General features: G+C 39.8%; 1 protein-coding gene across 1 annotated transcript in view; it reads right to left on the reverse strand.

Annotated features, from left to right (window-relative positions):
- The window catches only part of PRKCA (protein kinase C alpha), a 143,538-nt gene that overhangs the window by 23,951 nt on the left and 97,968 nt on the right, over positions 1 to 21,619 (reverse strand). The window contains exons 6-8 of the mRNA XM_065693238.1: positions 17,917 to 18,073; positions 17,687 to 17,821; positions 16,881 to 16,977 (exon numbers count right to left, since the gene is read on the reverse strand). Of these exons, the coding sequence (XP_065549310.1) occupies positions 16,881 to 16,977; positions 17,687 to 17,821; positions 17,917 to 18,073 (389 nt within the window). The remainder of the gene's footprint in view (positions 1 to 16,880; positions 16,978 to 17,686; positions 17,822 to 17,916; positions 18,074 to 21,619) is intronic.

A 21,619-nucleotide genomic window follows, 5' to 3' on the forward strand; every position in this document is an offset into this window, starting at 1 on the left:
CAAAGTCATGCAATAAATCATCTTAGAAGCCTGGCCTGGCGTATACCTTTGGCAGCCTCACCGGAAACTGGAAGATACAAACTTTCCCCTCCACAGACAAGTTTAAAACCATTAAGATTGAAAGGGGAGACTCGATCCATGGACTCCAGTACTTTGCTACTGCAGGTAGTAATGTCAATAGAAAGAATAACCACATGTCACTTGAAAAGCATATTCAAATTGGATGAGTCTTCCTTCAACTTCATAAACGCAGAAAGTCTGATACCCAGGATATGAATTTTGGCAATTGTGATCTCTCCTTTTTAAATTGCAATACAGCTTAAAATGTGGAATTTCTTCCATCACCATTATTACTTGCTTGCATGAAAGCAGCACAGAAAAGGGAGAAAAACCCCAATATCCTTTATTTGTACAAGATGAAGACATAGTTTAAAGAAAGAGCTTTGCTGGCCATGCCCTTGTGATGCTCTCACATATGGGATCTCAGAAAAAAGATCCTGCTCCTCAGATACAAGAAGCAATTTCAATATCCATCTTTTCACTGAAGAACCGAGTTCCGAATCAGGTACTGAATGGAAAACACCAGCTTTATATCTTTTACTTTAAGCTCACCGGGTAGGTTGTTGACAGCTTGGTCAAAAAATGCGTAATTCAGAACAACATTATTATTAAATTATTAAATTATCAGACCCTTATCAAAGGTCCATATTTCCCTTCAGCCAGGACACTACTCATGAGCGTGCTGAGGAAAGTTTTTCACATTTAGATGTAAATTCCTGTAACTGTTTTCTGGCTTAAGGTCCTAGTAAAAGTATAGTGGGGATTTCAACACTGGCAAGCATGTAACAGGAGGATACAATACAATACAGGATACAATAACAATCCAAATCAAAGCATTTCATAGATGATGCATTAAGAGCTTCCCAAGACACTACAGCAACATGTTTCAATTATGACTTAGCTTCAGGCATATCACTTTGTCATCTTCTTAGTACTATTTAAAAGAATTTACAGAGATACTGGAGCAAAATTAAGCTACGGGCATGGAAATAAAGTTAGATAAACATAGGGAAATCATTACAGATGCTACCTGTGCCACCAAGTTGTGAGGGGGCAGAAATAAACCCTGAAAGATCTATTACTTGTTACCTGTCTTCAAGAATTAGCTGCTGTGTATATTCCATGTTATTCAGTTCACCCTGAAGCACAACCCTAAACCAAAACATCTCTTATGAGCTTCATGGAAGTTTCTATACTCAGCAGAGATGTCACAATTCATCAGTAATAACTGACATTGATGGATATAAGGAAAGCCTTTAACCTTGCCCTTCGTTACAGAACTTAACGCAGAATAGGGCGCAAGACAAAAGCATGCCAGAAACTCAGCTAATGGTGTCTGGTTATGACTAAAGGATCAGGAAAATGTCTTCAAGTATTGAAACTGCTTTACATTAAAACCAGCAAATCTACAACATTTTCTTTACAGGAAACCTACAAGGTGAATGAATGTTGTGCCTTATACACGTTATACACAGGGTGTTGACTTGCAAACCGTCTTCATACAGAGAAGTGTTAATCTCTTCCTATGACCTGCCTGGGAAATAACTTGCTGAGCAGATATTTCCCTCAGGTTTTTGAACACCTCAGTAATATCTCTCAACATGGACATTGTCTTTTCACATAAAAAACAATTTATGTATCTCAGGTACTTCAAAACTATTGTTAAAATACAGCCAGGGAGAGAAGCACAAGGAAAATACATATAATAGACAAAACATTACACTACTGATGCAATTTAATTCACATAAATTACAAGTAAAAGCACACGCCATTACGTTTACTGTCACCCCTGCATCCACGAGTGCCCACGATGAAGACCTTTACTGTTTATTAGAAAGCAAAAGAATCTATTTGAGGTTTATGCTCTGTTAAGGCTAACTTAAGCACTAAAACCAGGACAGATCGTGGATAGAAGTGATTCCCACAGCTCCTGCGAATGCTGATTCACCAACATGACCCATCACAGAGGGATAAGGAGACCCAGGGGTTATTCCAGTTTCTGTGGATCCACAGCCAGCTGCAGTACGTGTGTATTCTCATAAGGTCAAGAACAGGGAATGTTTTAACATGCTCTCAGTGAGCTGTACCATGGGTTTGTATCTGATACGCCTTGGATAATGCAGAGAGAAAATGCCATGCAACCAACACACTCTTCCAGATTCCCGGAGCAAAACCAGTTCTGCAGCTACAGAAGGGACGTAAACGCCAATGATTCATAAAAGCTTACTGGAAAAGAGCAGCGATATTTTGCCTCTTGTACCATGGCTGAAGTTGAAATTAGCAGAATCCTACTCGAATCCACCTTTACTTTTTATGGATATCAAAACTTGCTGATGTTGAAGATGGCATTCCAGGCCCTGGATTAATTTTCAATTTCCAACCGTTTGGTTGAATATATTTGATAAACCCACAACATTATTATACTGAAGCCAGCTTGCAGCAAACCACAGGAAAGAAGTATGTTAAAGATAAATTAGCTTGCACTGGTAGCAGCAGAGTTAATCTAAGAAGAAAACACAAGACATGCACATCATCTTACTTCCTCTGGTTTGGACGCACCTTATCTCGGCCAGTTCGTTTACCCTGAAACCACAGGTGAGACACACTTTACATATTCAGCCCAAGTTCACCCCTCCATGGAGTGTTATGAAGGTACAGTGTGTTACACTGCAGAGTCTCTCGTTTGGTATGTGCTTTTTGGAAATGATACTTCAGGTTGTGCAGTAAAACTGTTTTTTTACTGCACATTTAATTCAAGTGCAGCAATTTTTCTAGATATGAGAAGAAAAAAAAAAGTCTTCTCCAACACCTAATGAGAAGTGTGGTGCAAAGAAGCAAACAAAGTGATGTACGGAATAGGAATTTACTATTCAATTACATTTTCAACTGCAAATTCTCATTGAGTCTCTTCAAAACTTTCTGTCTGATTTTTTACTGTGAAGACAACTTAATGGGGCAAAACAATAAATCTGCACTTTGGCTCCTCTGCCCTCCGGTTGTTATCTCTAGTTCAGAAACTTACGATTCCAGAGCAAAAAGACTGAATTGGTCATTTTCCCCATTAGCCAATAAATGGATAAAATTCGTGAACAATTTAAAAACCAGTCTACACAATCCGCATTCCTACTTTCAGTCTCTTTAGGGCAATGAGCTACATATCATAGCGTTAGTGCTTTAACACCCTGTATCGCTCAACTTCATTATTCCTTATCTCTTGCAGTCAGCTCACTAACACTGGATTTGTTCCCATACAGAAAACCAACGCGGGGCTCTAAACCAGCCCAGACTTGCTGCCACACCCCAGCACCCTCCAAACACGGCTCCAGAAGGGAGAAACCCTCATCATTTCCCATGGAAAAATATTGCAGCCAACAAAAGGCAGGGAATCCGCGGTTCACCAGAGGATGCACTTCTCGGTTGTCAAGGCAACTTGCTCTTTGCAAGCCCAAGATGCCCAACGGGGAGATCTCTGGTAACAAATTCTCCAGAGGAGGAAGTGACAAAGAGAGAACATTTAACAATGCTGCTGACTTCCCATCCTGTGTGTGGAGGTACACACACATACAGCCAGCACATACAACTTCGACATGGAAACAGCCACATTTCATCATTACCGATTCACTCCACTGACACCTACTGGGAGAAGAAACGGAAAGCTTTGCTCCAGGCAGCTGAGCCGCCCGGGGACTCACAGCTCTGCTCTGCATCGCACATCAGCATCCCCTCCCCTTCTCTATAGCAGACTCCATCTAGCGCTGGCTGCTTTGCCATTCAGCTATAAATAGCAAATGAAGGATGCGACAACAGCAGCACTGGCTTCAGTCTCCATTCCAGAAAATCACAGTTTTGATAGTGTGAGGGTCAGCAGGCTAAGGCCTGACTGAGCAGGTTTTATCTGGGGTCCCAAGATCTGTGTCCTCTTGCCACAATTCAACCAATTCCTCTGCAAAACTGACAAAATCACAGCTTCTCACACTGCAACAAGTTCTCACCGGTTCTTTAATAGACCCCAACACGCTCTTCAGATGTCACCGGCTGATGGAACAACCCATCTCACAGTAGCCCACATTGCTCCCAATGTTTCTATTCCTAATTCTCATATTAACCCAAAACCGTAACAAAGCTGCAGGCAACACTCTGTGTACCACCTGCAGAAATGGCAAAAGGGGTGGTGAGAAGGAAGGAAAGAACACTCTGAACAGCAACGTTCCAGTTTCACTACTACAGCCCAGGAGGCTTCGGCTGCAAGTATGAAACCAATGCTCAGTTATGTCTGTCACTACCTGGACTCTACACCAGAAGCATCAGAGCAGCTCAGATCTCAGACTAGCTGTAGATACTGTCACTGATAGAGCTGGCAAAACTCATACCAAGGATGTAAAAAGGAGAAACTGAAATAATTTACCCAAGTCTCGAAGGATGAAAAGCCCTATTCAGGTTTCCAGTCATGAAAGCTCACTGGGGATTTTGATCAACACACTGAGCTATCAGCAAGCCTTTAATAAAGTAAATAAATGCAATAAATTACAAGTCAAATCCAGAGGAAAAAACCTCCCATTCACCAAATGTTCTCCATCATAGTGGCAGCTTGTTTCTTAGATTATTGCATTTCCAATTCCATGTAATTATAGATGCTACGAAGGACTATCAATTTCCTAGTTTATACAACTTAATTATCAGGATGCTGAGAATTTGAAATGAGAAAGCCCACTTCTAAGCCCCAGCAAGACCTAATACTTCACCAGACTAAGTTTTAAGCTTAATACCATAACCTAATGCAAGCTTATAATTCATTAGTGGAGAGTTTTGTAGTCATGGAAACAACAGAAAAGAGAAAGTTAGAGCTTAAGCTCTGGATGATTTAGCAGCCCATCAGCTCAAACGAGGGTGGGGACAGCACAAGCCCTACACCTTGCTCCAGCCTGAGCTGATGTCATTGCTGTTAAAAGTCAACAGGGGGAATGAGCTTCCTTGGCCACTTTAACTGTTTCCCTACAAAACATGTGCTGAGCAATCCGGGGAGATACTTTTGCATTAAATTTCCCATGAACCAGAACAAAAGATGCAGTCTCAGACTCTTCTGCTTCTTTCCTTGGCTTAACAAATGCTCATAAAGAAGACAGCAACATGTGGCTTGTCCCACCCCACTGTGCACTCTCACTGATTCTTATTTGCTCCTTTCAAGAACAAATTAACTAATGAACTAAATGACAGGAACATATTGCACTCAGTGTATACACACACATATTTATCCACATAGAAAGGAGCATACTTGGATTAGACTGGAGCAGACTGGGATGCCTACACAAAACATCGCAATATAGCAAGACACACCAGCGCTGGAGTGATGAGCAGGACCACAGGCATTACTGAGGATTCACTAGGTTTATACAAATCATTTTTCAGCCATGTATTCCTTGGTGAAATTACATCCTAGCAAGACTTCCTTGCAGCAAGAACACTGAATATAGGCAAATGGGCAGAATGCTGTTTATATGCACTCATTTATCATTTATTTTCATGACAGCCATGTCACTATGGTGAACTGTGACATAATGCAATATATAAAAATGGAAATGCCTTTTTTACTTCAAAAGCTAAAGTAATTATTGAAAAAGTAGCTAGGAAAAGAGTCCTCATCCTTCTCACTGCTACTAAAAAGGCATGAAGGCAAACAGGATGTTTCATAAAAATATAAACGGGGAGGGTGATAACACTCTACCTGGGAGTTAAATATGGACTATTTTATGTCTTTAGTTTACTTTTCCCCTCATTTCCTCTCCTCCTCCCCTTAAACTTGTGCCATACTTAGCCTTTTGGTTAATAATAGTAAATTCATTTAAAGGATTTGCCCGAAAAAAATAATTGTGCCATATACAAAAAAGGATTAAAATGCCTTTCTGCAGAAATGATGTGGAAGAACACAGGAAACCCACTCCAGAAGCCCACTCTTGTGCTGAACTGCTTTGCTCATCACATAGGAAGGATGGTATCAGGGTGCTTGTGAATTAATTTGGGTTACAGATAACAGAAGTGGTGTGTCAAACAAAGAGTCCTGGGCAATTAGTAAAACAGAATTATGTTTCCTAATCCTAGCAGGAGCTGGGTACTTGGATCCCATGCCTCCATTAACACCCTGCAGGCTCACAAAACTGATGAGCTTGTTGTACTCGGTGACTCACAGATTTCCACTGAGGTCCATTACTTGCAGACAGCGTATAAAGATGAGCATGATGGAGGCAGAAAGACAGGGAATGATGGAATTCCTGAGGCACCCAAAGGTAGAGATGAACTGAGCACTGTAAAGGTGAGCAGAGGCAGTGCTTGCCTGTACAGCAGCAAATTACTAAGTTTTTTGATTAGTGGAAAAATCATCAGTTCCAGTTAAAAATCTTGAGTAAAGTATGAGAATACTGCATTTTATCCGAATAGCAGTTTAATTTAACGGGTTTGTGTCTTTCTAAATATATACCTACAATCACTTTGCACGATTTATCATTTCTTTCCGGACTTTTCGCTTGCCAGTCGCTTGCTTTGGGAGCTATTCCATGTTCTTTACTGACCCCGTGTGGTTTCTTGCACCAAGCAGAAATTACTTTCTCAAGCTCAACATCACGTTCAATGGGAGTTTACTTACGATAAAGGCAGTAAGAGACTCCTAAAGGACGATAGTTTAATACGCCATTCAGAGCTGCTTATTCTGGGGGGTTATAACCTCATTCCCTAATCATCTTTTTGCTAAATGTTATTTATGTTGCTGTATAGAAGTTAAAACTGCATGAGGTACTTGAATAGATGATTTCTAAGTGATGCTCAAGTCTGCCAGGGTCAAGACTAAGGTAACTATATCCCCTAGAAAATGCAGACAATGACAATGACTAAGTCAAATGACTATGAAAAAGAGCAATATGAAAAGGGATTTATCTACCTTAAGAACAGGATTTTCAGAGGATACTGCCCTGGACAGTGAATATCTGGCTGTAAGCAGTGAAATGCAGAGAGGGAAGAGCTTCCAGGTTCCTATCTGGCACTGACAACATGTTTAATCTGTTTAATAATCCTGTGGCCACCTGAGTCTACTTTGTTTTCTGTTTTTATTGCCAAACACGCCATCCCCTGCAACAGAGCAGTGTCTAACGAGATGAAATGTAATTAAAGAGGCTGCCTAGGAATAATATTCAAGAATTCTTGCAGAAATATCCTGCGGTAGCAGTAATGAAAACCCCAGACAACAAACACGATGCTAGAACAGCAATTCCCTAAGTGACAAAAAGAGAATTGCTTTTATACATGCTCCTTCATTCTTTAACTACGCTAATTACTGCGAAGTTTCAGTAATACAAAAGCCTGGAGTGTAGAATTTGCTTTTAAGCACAAAACTCTATATAGCTAAAAAGAGTAAAATTCTGATACAAAATAATCATTAATGACTTCAGTTCTACCTGAACTTAGTGCAAATCTCAGCCACCGAACACCACAGCCACGAGACGCTGCAGACCAGGACCGACTTTAAAGCCTTGGGATTCTGCATCCAACGAAATCATTTAGCACACACAAGCACACACACCAAGCTGAAGGTGTTTTCTGCATGATGTTAAGAAAATAATCTGATTAAATATACACTTTGCTGGTGGAACAAAAGCAGCAGAAGTGCGTGATGCTTCCCAGCGCCTGGTAATTCCATAAACAAGCGTTGCTGCTCTTGGACCTCGTTCACAGCATTCTCAAATTTGCTGTGATATTATAAAATCATGCTTGTACATTTTACTGGCTTCTAGCTCCAAAGCGTTACATTATCCTCAGGAACACAGCCTGCCTCCTTCAACAGCTCCTGCTGCTTCCTTTCAATTCCAATCTTGGGAACACAACCTCCCCAGACGTCCCATATAAACTGATTACTTACAACATTATTTCCATAGACATGCTAACGTCAGTGGCGATTAGTCTGCAGAATGCAGCATGCAGTGATGCTTCTGAGCTCAGGTTAGTGATGCTAAGTCACTGCCAGCAGCAAGCAGAACAGGGATTTGTAAGAAAGTAGAGAGAAAAGACAGACAATAAAGAAGCAGCATTTTTATCCCATGGAAGTCTCCTCTTCACATCAGAACAACTTTCTTTGTATTCACATTTATGATTCGCAAGGACTAAACACGAATTCTGCCTAGGAAGCAGCTGCAGGAAACTGTTCAGCTCTTAGCAACACTTCTTTGGTGACAACACAAATGGACCAAGGATCCTGTCAAGTTGTAGCAGTGCACTTCAAGGTCTGTATTTTACAACAAAATGATTAACACCATGTTAGACGTAACTTCCCATTTATCCCAGAGGTGTTATTTCAAGGTAGCTTTGCTCTAGTTTAAAATACATTTACACAGAGAAACTTGTAACTTCCCTGCATTAAACAAGTTTCATCAATGAAACCACCATGTGATTTTACTTTCAAGTAAGAAGAGGTGTAAAGCACTGAGGGAGGGTAGTCCTCTTCTGTACAGGCTTTTCTGAGATAAAGATACCAGATAAAGAATCAAGGTTAAGAAATAGTAAGTTACTGATGGCATGGCAAATGATTACTGCACTAGGAAATACTTGGCAATGACAAATACTCTTTGTTTTTCTGGTTCAGCATTAAAGCATTTGGTAAAATCGTGCATTAATGATATCAGCAACTCTTCAATAATAAAATGTGTCTTTTAAATTAAGTATTTTTAGCTTTGATCTATAAGATGCCAACTGCTTCAGGTCAACTTAAATTGCAAAAACTCTCTGAAGATGATAATGGGTTCAATTATTATCAGATTCTTGAAAGTTTACATCACAGAACTTCAAATTACATTTAAATTGCAATTAACCAATGTTTGAAACTGAAAGCAGGATTTGTGTCAGTAACCTTTTTGCCTTAATAAAGCAAGAGGATTTGTTAGAGATACATGCAACAAAAAGTTCACACATGTATGTTCTCGATGCTGATGTGGGTCTTTCATGGCACTAATTCAGTGACGTGGTGATTAGTGAAAGAAGTAAAATGGGAAGTAAACAGGTGAATTGGTATTTCAGGTACCAGAGCAACTGTGCATATGGGTAATATCTTATGATATATTATACTCCAACCAAGATATAGCAATATATGTAGTATATTATGTAGCATATTATGTAGTATATTATATCATAAAACATGCATGCTATATTATGTAAATTTATCTATTTAAATATACAGTGAACATGAGCATTATCTGATCTGTGGAAGCTGAAGTTCCATGAGTGTCTTTCAAATTAAAGATGCACCATTTTCCATTTTCCATGAGAAGGTGGCATTCATTTAACTAATTCCTTCAGAAGGAAAGGCATCTGCTGAGGTTTGAGTAAGAAAAATTTGGATCCAGGGAGTACTTTATGACAAATCATAGAAGATGCATATTTCGTGTTTTTATCCATTAGAAGAGCTTCAACTGGGGAAATAACAAGTGCATCCTTAAAATAAGGTGAGAATGAAAGTGAATTTAATAAACTTCAAACACTGTAAAGAGGATCGTGTGGAGAGGAAGGTGTGGGAGAACACCAAGGAGAAAACTACCTTGAAGAAGTGGATATTTACATGACAGTCCTGGAAGAGACAGGAAAGGGAGAAACACTGCTTGGTTAGTAAAGGGCTTGCAAAGCAAAACAGCAACAATTAGTAGCAGGAGTAAGCAAAATCAAAGCAGCGAGAATACGGAAATGGATACGTCTGCTACACAGAAAAATCACAGAAAAGAAACCATGGTGTTAATACCCTGCCAGTATAGAGCGTGATGCAGCACAGGGGTCTGCACGCAGCTGCTCTTCAGCGTGAGCCTCAGTCGTGTGCATACATACGCTTCATGCATGGAACACCCCGCAATGTGTTAAACCACTGCAATGCATAAAGCCACATGTATGTACAGATGTGTGCAGGCTGGGCTCTTCACAGCTAATGAGCACTGCAGAAGGGCGACAGCACAAAAGTTAGGTTTGATTATTTTTGGCCTTGTTTTGAGATGCACATTTAACCTTTATGTATGGGATAAAGAAATCCCTGCTGTCAATATGATTTTCTACATTCTTCACCTTAAATCGCAACATACAGGCTGAGAAAAGCCTTACAGAAATCACAAGCTGATACAAACTGAGACCAGAGATGTATGTCATCTGGTTAGGAAATTTCAAGTTCTCTAGTTTCAGATATGATGAGTCAATGGGAAACCTCCAGATAAGTGCATATGGGAATTCCCCGTGCCAAACTATAGCATAGAACAGATGGAGTCATCTAACAGCATCTCTATGCTGCTGCAAAGTATTCTCTAATGATTAAATATGCACAATTTAAAAATAGGAATGAGTGCCATGGCCAAAAAAAGCAGCTCTTCTTTTTCTGTCTCCATATACATAATGAGTGTGTATTGATGTGCCAGTGATATTTTGGCTGGTCATGATTTCAGTGCAGCTTAGTGCCTGTTTCCTGAAAAGTAAATTGAATCCTTCTGTTTACAATCTGAAGTGTCAGTAATGTTAATTCTCTTTTCACCTTTGCTGAACTGCCTGAAGTTACAGCGAGTGCTTCCCAATGGGAATGCTATTGGTTAGATATGGACAAGAACATCGCCAGCCTTCAAAGACTAAAAAGAAATGTCTTTCACAGCCCTTGCTAAGGCTTTAGACAGAGACCTGAAGAACTTAACTCACACATTAACAAAACCACAAGCTCCTCTACAGGACTGAGTGAAAACATCGTATTTAATCAGAAAACTCACTGGGTTCTTCAGAAGCTACTGCAAGAGTTGCTGGAGTCGTCTGCCAAGGCCCTGGCTATGGACCTGCAGCACTTTCACCCAGCCTCCAGCTCAGAACTGAAACTGCTCTAGGATGTTGTAGACATTGATTAAAGGCAGAAAGCGTCCTTCTGACCTGTAACTGTTGTGAATTATCAGAAAAATGCCAGATTAATGAAGAATAGCTGGCTGCCTCCTTTCTAACAAAGCCACCAAAAACTGCTTTAAAAGAAATAATACTAAAGGGAGTGTTAAAGATCCAAGAAAGGCAGCACCTGCAGAGAAACAAACTGAAATGATGCACTGATGTTCAAATGAAAGAGGTTTCTCTACTGTTAGACTATTAACATTGAAAGTCATCATAAAGCCTTAACTGTGCCTTGAAATCTGTGGCAGTTTTCCAATATCATTTAAAACTGGCTGTACCGCCACAAAGAGGGCCCTAATGGTGTAGATACGTTAGCTTCCTATGCAACAGACTGAGATTGGCTTTATATACAGACTGAGATACAGTTCACGTCTGCACAAGGATTAACACACAAGTTTGGGCAAACAAAATGCTGCCCTGCTTCTGGAAGAGTTTACAGCACATCAGAAATGGAAACATCTACAGCTCCTGCCTCACTGGAGAAATTACAGGCATTTATAAGCCTGATGCCCATGCACATTGTCCCTGTTCTTCTATTTACAATATTAAGGCATTTTAGAAGACATTTTCTTTAGGATCATAATAATAGTTCTGTTTAGAAGCACTGAGATGTCAACCAAATGTCACCACTGACTGTACACTTCCAATTATCAGATGTATCTACCCTGTTCTGATCTCTGTTCCTTCTCTCCTTATGTGTTGATCTGTTTAGTCTGCAAAAGGAGAGCACAGGTCTAGCTTCTGTACAGCTTTCATCACTGATTGCACTGCACAAAGCCTCTGAAAACAGCCAAAGCAAGAGTGCGGGGTGTCCAGAAGCACTGCAAAGCTGGGTCATGCCACTTCTTGGCAGCAAAATTATCCCATCAGGCAACCGGACAATAATCACAGAATGATTTGGGTTGGAAAGGACCTTAAAGCTCATCCAGCTCCAAGCCCCTGCCACGGGCAGGGACACCTTCCACTGGAGCAGCTTGCTCCAAGCCCCTGTGTCCAACCTGGCCTTGAGCACTGCCAGGGATGGGGCAGCCACAGCTTCTCTGGGCACCCTGTGCCAGCGCCTCAGCACCCTCACAGGGAAGAACTTCTGCCTAATAATAAATAAGGGCTCTTCCTTGATGGTTTATCCAGTAGCTGAATCAATCCCAGAAAGGGGAGACTGGAAATACAGTGTACAACCAATATGGCCACTTTCCCTGGGTACCCTGCCTGGACTTCCTATCACACACAGGTTCATAGATCTGGCCCAGGATGTCAACTAATAGAAGGAAATGGAACCTGATTTTACTAACACTCACTGGCAATTATTTTGCAGAAAACATCAGAACAATGTCATTGCATTGTGGAGGGATTTCATTGTTATTCATTTAATTAAATGGAATGGTACAAAACTAACTGCCAGGAAAAGCCATGTGCACTTGATGTCTCAGCTGGAATCCTACTCAAGCTAGCAGCCACAGCGGTAGGTGTGGATGGACATCCCCAAGAAGCACGCCCTGAATGGTCCACCAGAATGGTCCCATACGGATCCCCACAGTGGGGACAGCAGTCTGAGCTCTCCCACAGAAACTAAGGGAACGATTTTGTTCTACTGAAACCCACACAGAGAGCTACAGTAAAGGAAATAATTAGAGCAAAGGAAAATGCCTGACATCTTTAGAGCATGTACCAGGAGAACCATTATGTACCTTCCCCATGGAATGCCTTATGATTATATGAGCACTAACCTATTCCCTCATAACAACGTCCTTGGGTCACTTTAAATACTAAAGCTGACTGAGGCAATTCAGACTGCTCCTATCACTTAATATACTTTGTACTTGGTAAATATATCCATATGTAAGAATTACAGCTACTCTGCTCTTTTTCTAAGTAAAAAAATCATTGCTATGGACCACAACAGCTGCTTTATTTTTAATAGCATTTTCCATGATGGTGATGTGGAAAGAAGGGGACAGACAGAATAATTAACCAGCCTACTTTTAAACCAGCACTATTCTATTATTATTCTAAGGTGCTATTTAAGTACCAAGAAGTGCTTTGCTAAGCAGCAAATTACAGGAAATGGGGCTTGGCAAACTAAAAAAACCCTTTTTACAACAGAAGTTTTAGAATTTGCACATTTCCCCAAATAAAATAACGGAATAATGCTCTAAATGGCAAAAATTACTGCTCAAATCAGAGCCAGGTACGAAAACTACAATAAGGTTGCATTATGTCAATATTCTGCTTTTTTGACTGGCAAAATATTAGAAGAAGTATATAACAAATAGTAGATATTGTGGTTAAAAGACTTGCTGGTTTGAGTCCATGGAGCCACCTGGGAATGTTGGGAGTTCCCATGGCAACCTCAGCATGGACAATTATGGAGCAGCTACAATTACTCTGAATATGCCTGTTGAGAGCAGAGTTTCGTTTTGAGATGGCCACAAATAATGCCATTCCGGAGAGAAAATTCACACCCAAAGGTTGAAACCAAACGAAAAACAGTGACAGATTTTATCCTGCCTCCACTTCCTACAGGAGTATATTTTTATCTCTAACTATTAATAATGATGTATCACCTATAAGTCACTGAAGACAGATTTGATCATACTGCTAAATGAGCAGATAATTGATTTGCAGGGCAAGATCCAGAAAATAGATTCATTACAATTTGTTGTAGAGAAAACAGTGCACTGCACCTACACGTAATGTAACTTCATTTCTATATAGCAGACAACTTCGTATGGTAATACATAACAGAGTATATAAAAATGTACTTAGTGAGGTCTCTGTGTGATTCCATTAATGAAAGCACCGTCCTACTTAATCCTCCTCTTTCTTTTCCAAATTCAGTCCCATTTGTTGGCTAGGATCTCTAACTACTGGGTGCAAGTCAGGTGTTAATTCTTCATCTGGTTTGGAACTGTCAGAAAGAGCCATGAGAAAACTTCTCATCACAAATAGTTTCTACTGTTCAACTACAAATGTAATGAAGAGAATGTTTCAATCTCTTATTTATTTCTTATTTATAATCCTGTATAGTTATTTGACGGTAGATTTACACAGAATAAATGACTTAAAGCATCTGTGCCAGAAGGTCCAGTCAGTAAAGCAGCATATCAATGAAATCTGTGTGACTAAAAAGAACATTTAAATAAGAAGTCTGGGCTGATAAAGTGTAGTGAGAGGGATGCAATAGGATTGTGTAAATAGTCTGAAATCAGTGAGAGCTTGAGGCCAAATCTTAAAGATGCCTATTGAACTGCAGACACAGGCACATACTTTAAATTTGATTTAAATGAGAGGTAGCTCCAAAGTGCTCTTGGAGAGCTACTAAGTAAGTTTCTAAACTTGAGTCGAAAGGGCAAAGCCAGTTTTAAGAATGCCTTAGATTTATCTATTTTAAGACCAGAAACTGGTTTCAGACATTTCAGCCTGCCCAGGGCAGTGGTTATGTCACCATCCCTGCAGCGATTTAAAAGATGTGTAGATGTAGTGCTTAAAGCCATCACCATGGCTCAGTGGTAGACTTGGCAGTGGTGGGTTAGCAGCTGGACTCTTAAAGGTCTTTACCAACCTAAGCAATTCTATGATTAAATCACAAATAGCAGCATGTTTCTCTGCACTATCTACTTGTTCCTTAGTACAGGGTACCTAAAATAAAATGACTATTTAAGCCAAGATATATATGATAAGAAAAATAATGTTAGAGCTGATCAGTCAGCACCACTTATGTGCCGTACCAGAATAGCTAATAAGTTAAATACCACCATTCAGACATCTGTGATGATTATTTTTACAAGCTATAACAGTAATCCCCCTCGAAACCAAATATGAACATTATTTGGAAGGGCTGCTTCCGCCTCTTCCTTCTTACAGTGGTATATGTTGAGAGTATGAGGCTGAACCTAAACCCTTTTACCATGTAACACTGCATTATACTATCCTCGGTCTAGTTATAATCACGTATTTTGTTTGGCTGCCGGTATCCCCATAAATCATCACTAAGTTTTAGAACTGCTCATTATGCAACTCTAAATGATACTGCTGGAGACACTATGTTCACGGAAAACCTATTCCCTTTCCTTGATTAATTCAGATCATTAAAATAGCACCAACCAGGCTACCTGCAGGAGAGGGAAAGCTTCAAATACACAGTGCTGAAGCTGAACTAATTAGACTTTGAGACAGACTAATTATTTCTGGGGCAGAGCTGACCCCATGTGAAGCTACCACTTGTGGGACCCAGTCCAGTAGCTTTACACAATGCAACCTCTCATGATTTCTACTTCACTTCATTGCAGGACATGGATAAACCCTGACTGTTTATTCTGCAACCAATGTATTTACAGTAGGCTTAAGAAAATAACCTAAGAGACTGTAAATTCAATATGCAAACATACTGCATAATAGCTGACATTTTCAGATAGACAATTTTAGTGATTTGTCTTTGTGCTGTCTCTGTCCTGAAAAAAAAAGATAGATTTCTATACTTATATCACCAACATACACATATCCACCCAATTCCAGACTCTGTATATTGCACAGAGATAAGGAAGGGGTGAAAAGAATTAGTTCTGAAGCTGTTCTTTTTTGGGAGGATAAAAAGTAAACATGATCTTGACTAGAAAATGACCTAGTGCAGCAAAATAAAATCACACTGGTCAGATCACAATTGTAAAGAAAAGAAAATGGAATGGAGATTCAAATACTTCTCAAATGTGTAACAAAAATCATAGTTCATGCTGCAGACAAAAATATGGTAGCTGATCCAAATGTGTTCAGAAGAAACTGATGCACCTTTTCTTTTTCTTTCTTGCAAGTTGAACATGTGCCGTTTTTCCTCACTTGCTTGGGTTAACCCATCTTTTATAATAACAATGTAGAATTCTGCCTGATGGTGAACATAAGAAATTGCCATTTCAGGTTGAAAGGTACAGGCGTGTTTGTTTATGCACAACAGGTACATTAATTACTTTCTGGATAAAAAGTTATACCAGAGTTGTAAATGTTCAACCAGAAAAAAAGGAAACAATAGTGTAAATTGGCAGATTTCAAATTCAATGCTGTGTATGCAGCTGGGAAAAGCAGTCAAGTCAGATGAGCTGAATCCAGTACAGACATTAACAACACACGTCGCTTCCCAAGCCCTACCTTTCCTGTTGCTGGTTTTAACGGCCAGCAAGTGTTTTGCTGTAATATTGGCTATAGCTGCCAGAAGAGGCAGAGTTGCTGGCTAAGTCTGTTCATTAAGAAGCAATTCCTTTGCGTGGCACAGTGAGACCATGCTTGTGACTACCAACCACTCCAATCTGCACCACAGGAGGCAGGAAGACAGCGGGAAGTATCGCTTTTCTCCAGTGCTTCTTTTCTGTATGTCGCCAGCAATACTTCCAACCCTTCAAAATTCCATACCCACATAAAAGCTGTCAGAATCTCACATCTCCAAAGGTTTGGAGGCTCCAAATAATCAGTAATTAACACTGTAAATATTTTCTTTAGAAGAAAAAGCTTTTGGTGTGAAACGTTCTAAGTATTAAAAAACTTTTGTTTCTGATAGTTTAATTTGTCAACTAATGGAGGGAATAGTGGTAAGGGCCAGCAGATTTTGCAGCAAGGATTAAAAGACATTGAAATTATTACATATTCTTGACAAAAAAGGGTTTTCAAATACCAACTCACAAGTGTCAGGGGAGAGAAGCTGAACTGTCAGAAAAAATGGTACAGCTACAGAATTACACCATGTGGTCCAACCTCCAAGAAACCCAAAGGCATACAGTGCCGTCACAGGCAACAGAAACAGCAGCACTCTAAAAGGTGTCTTGTAATACATGGGGTTTTTTGGTAACAAAGTGAAAAGTGTATGCAATATATAGTTGCACCCATTTGTGTTTAATCCTCACCTCAAACTTCTGCCGGAGCTCTGCGTTTCCATCTTCATCAGCATCTGGAATTGGAACATTATAATATTCACCTTCTTCTTGATTCAGCAGCTTGTACCTGTTGAACATTTGAGAAAACAACAGTGACTGCACAGTTTAAGTGCTGCTAGATTTAACATGGGATTTAACTGCAGTAAGTGTCGTTTGTATCAATGTCAGATATGTCAAGAACTGCTTTGAAAGATCTAAAGCAAACTCAGAAACAGAAGATATTTAACCTAACGTTAGAACTTTACTCCAAAACTATCTGCCAAGGCAGTTTAATGGTCAAGGAAATTCCACCATCCTGGGGTATGATGGGAGACATCAACCTTGAAGAACCTTTGTCTCAGTGCTTCTATAGCCATAGACAATTGACAAAAGGTACTTTTTGAGTCCATGGGATGAGTTCTATCCCTAGTTTACTTGTTAGGAAATAAGATGGTACTTTACAAAATCAGTTCCCATGTACTCTGAATTTGCAGAGCTATATATAACATGATACACTTTGTAATGAATATATCATATTCATGATAAAAATAAAAGTCTTAGCACAAGACCATGTACACAGAACTGAGTTTACAGCAGAAGCTTCATGAACACCACCAAAGAAAAGCATTCCTTTTCTTATCCTCCTTTGTTATAAATAATCTGTTTCTTAGGCTTGGTTGCATTTGCAATGAATTCATAGCCTGAAATACAATGAAAAACTCCAAACCAGACAGATTATACTGAAGAAAAATACTGGAATGTGTTATATTCCCTCCTCTCTTTTCCAAAACTCTTACCATCCGCTGGCGGGCATTTTCATAAGCTCTGACACTCCAAATGAAAGGGATCCCATGAAATCATTTCTGGTTGTTCGATCCCAGTCCCAGACCTCTACTGATAACCGTCGATCTTTGTCTGTAGGTTTTAATTTACTAAAAAGGACACAAAGAGAGGAATTTTCAATACAACACTGAAATAAAAGGATCAAGCCACACACAGGTACTTCATTAAAAGGCGTTAAACTTACAATGTGAATGATTCATTCCAGTCTGGATTCAGAGTAGAACGGATGGTTTTTGTTTTTTGTTTACTTTCATTCTTAGGATCTGGGATGAGCTTCAGTTTAACATAAGGATCTGAAAGTCCATTTGGATCCATGGGAATTAGGTTTTTTGCTTCTCGCACTGTCAACATAAAACACAGCTGATTTGTATAGGACTACAAATCAACATAAAGAAAGCAGTTATATGTCAAACCAGTGATTGAAACACGCTGGAAAATAAAACAAGCAAGACATGAAACCCATTTGTCAGACTTGGCATGGAAGAAGCTACTTGCTGTAAAGTAAGGCTGCACTTAGCGTTATTTATAAGAACGGTAGAGAGAAATGACAGGAGAGAAGAGCAATTCACAAACAAGAAGCACCTTTCAGGCGGCTCTTTTCCTGCAATGGAATGATTGCCCAAATCCATCACTATAAATTTTTAAGTGCAGATCTTTCATTTCCTCATCAGTCTTGGGTTATTACAAATACAGGACTATCAGCCAAATACTATAAAGGTGATACAGCCAGATCATAATAGATTTCAGAAGACTGCTAATTTGCTACAATCCTTCCTTGGAAGGTATCTAACACTAAATGTCCCTCGGATTCCTGGTTCGTTCATTGTCAGATGGAATCACTGTAAGCATTTTATCATGACAGCAACCAAAGTAAAAGTGCAAAGAAGACAAGTTTAAATTCAGCTTCACAAAAAATGCTAATGTAGCTTCTATTTTTGCAATGTCAAAAGAAGGCATGAAGTGAGTTAATATATCTCTTGTTGCTACTGATCCCCAAAGAGAGACAAGAATAGTCAGCAATCTGCAAGAGGTATCATTTCCTGCAAAGACACATCCCTGGAACAAGGCAGGAATGATGGGTTACAAAATGGCTCTCACTGGGGGCTTGGCGGCTTTTGGGTTTCAGCCCGGCTGGAGTTCCTGCAGCACTTGTGAGGTTCATTAAGCAGCTCAGGAGTCACTGAAGGGGAGTGAAGTATTCCAATGGATGAGCAAAGACAGCACTGCCATCCCCCTCTTGCAGAGGACCAGCGTAACACCCACATATCATTTATACTACAATAAGGCTTTATTCTGCATTAATGGCATTGAGCCATCAGCTCCTGCTGAACCTCAGCAGAACAGGTGAATTTTCCTCATGCTGTGCAAACCCCATCCCACCCTGTTGCGCTGTGAGGAACTGCAGTGGTTGAGTTGGGATGGGGAATTCAGTGCTCGCAATAGGGCATCTCAAAACCTACAGGGAGCGGCAATCCCTTGGGCTTGTTTTGGGCAGAAAACAGCTTTCATTCAGGAATGCTTTTGTGAGATTCATAGTTTAAGATTATAATTTAATAGTTTAAGATTAGAATTGTCCCTGGAAGGAAAATAACAAGAAGCTTTGAGGGTGTGACATGGCTCCTAGGGTATTAAGGAAGACCAGCACTTAGGAGTCACTAAACTTCTACTGACTGTGTTCTCAGCTACTGCTTTCACAGAGTCAACCTCAGGAGGGCTTTTTAAATTTACCTACTTAACTGAAGAGATCTGAAAGGAAACTTAGGAAAGATCAACCCTTAAGTTACCTAATAGCTCTTGATGGAAAACATTTCCTACAAAAGGCTGAGCCTTAGAGTCACTTAAGAACTCAATCAGAGCAGATCTTCAGCAAAAGATAGCTAGGGTTTGCTCAAGGCCCTCTCCTTCTTTTCCCCAGATTTAAATAGCATTTCATATTATGAATGAAAATTATAGACCTTCCCAGGATTTCAACCTGTTATTTCCCAGAATGGAGACTGAATGGCATCCAAGCAACACAGATATTTTATAAAGTCTCATTATTTATAGAGTAAGAGGAGGACACTCTAATGACGTGTAAACCAGCTGAAGTATGTCTTTTCAAAGTGTCTTTTGTTCTCCCTTTAGAAATAAAGGCAGGGCTGTGGTGGACTGACAACTGTGTGCTACTGAAACAGAAAGAGATGGACAATGCATATAAAGCACAGGACAGGTATGTATTCACACGCTGATGTAAGTAGCTCTAGGCTGACAGACTCCTTTTACATGATGGAAAGAGTGTTTCAGTATTGGTAAAGACTGTGTTCTTTCAAATGACATAACTGCTAAGTAATGATTTACTGCAAATCTACTACTTAGCTGTTGTGTCATTTGATCCAAGCTGTAGAGGGAAAAAACTGGAGGAAAACAACAGCCACTGCCACAGAAAACCAGTAATTCCAAGCAGTCCAACCTGCTCCATTTAATGAGAGAGGATTAGATGTGGTGGAACAAGTTGGAAGAGAGAAATAGCAGTTATAACTGGTACCTTATATCCAAAATGGCTGTAGAAAGCAGGCAGAGTACAGAAATGCAAGCTACTTATTTGGAACAAGCTAGTTTATTTGTCAAGATAATTCTCATGCAGAACAGATACCCTGATGCAGATTAATTATTGAAATTAGATCCTGTCTGGAAAGGAATCGCATTAACTTGAACCAACAGTTGATAATGATTAAGTTTCGTTTCTTAAATCTGCGCTTTTAAAATGAGGCAGAAAATGTCTATGGGCTAAAATCTTAAGTTAAAATGTATTTCTATTCACTATGTTACTCAAGTAATTGTACCAGAAAAAATACACCGTGATTTAAAAGAACAAAACAGAAACACGCATTTTTCTTGCAGCGTTCCATCTGTAGTTTTCCACAATCCCTGTATGAAGCTGACAGTGCTTTGCAATTGGGGAAATGACAGCTTTCAGTCCAAAGAAATTGCCTCCACTTTCATTTTACTCTGAGTTTGCCTTTTGAGGGTCTCTGCATACAGAGGTCAGCTGGAAAACCTCTTCTGTTCTCAACCCATGCAAAAGAAACCTTCATCCAATATTAAAATTAAGCACACTGAAAGGGATTGTCAAATACTTTAGAGGAATAACATCAAGATTAAATAACTTGCTTCAGTTGAATATTTACAGTCCCAAAGGGACTAAGAACCATAAGTGAGTGAAGGATGAAGTGACAGCTTTCAATGCAAATTGCTCGCTCTCTCATTTTATATGTGGTTTTATTTTGGGGTTGCGGGTTTTTTTTTGTCTTCTTGTACATAGCACTTGGGACTGCACTGCCAGGTTTGGCACATGAATTATTGCTTCAAAATCCACCTTTTCATTTTTATTCTCTGTTATTATTTCTGTACTGTGGTTTGGCATAAGTAAGGCGCAGAACGCTCTACGTGGTCTCCAGCTTCCCAGGAATACGCACTAGTAAGTTTTCCATTAAAATTCCTTGAACAAAATTGCTTAACACTGTACCTTCATGGTTAAATTTTACCTGGAGATGCTCAGGGCGGAACTGAGCAGTTCTGAGGAACCGGCTGGGTGGGTGCAGAGCCCTTCTTGAGGCTGTGCTATGGATTGTTCCTGGAGAAAGCCAGCCCTGATTAGCCTTGATCCATGCCTAGAAACCAGCCCTGACAGCAGGAGGAGGTGGCAGCATGTGTAAGACTACTTCTTCTTTTCACAGCAAACACATAGAAGGAAAAAAGCCCTCCAAATACCAGAAAAGAAGTTCAGAAATGAACTTGGAAGGAAAGAAGCAACATCTAAATACAGGCTGCCAAAGAAGTCATTACCTCACTCCTTGTTTTAAACTATCTGGCCCATTTGCACTTTTGTCTGCATAATTAGTACCCTT

The sequence above is a fragment of the Lathamus discolor genome, chromosome 13 (genome assembly GCF_037157495.1).
Source record: "Lathamus discolor isolate bLatDis1 chromosome 13, bLatDis1.hap1, whole genome shotgun sequence".
Lineage (NCBI taxonomy): Eukaryota > Metazoa > Chordata > Aves > Psittaciformes > Psittacidae > Lathamus > Lathamus discolor.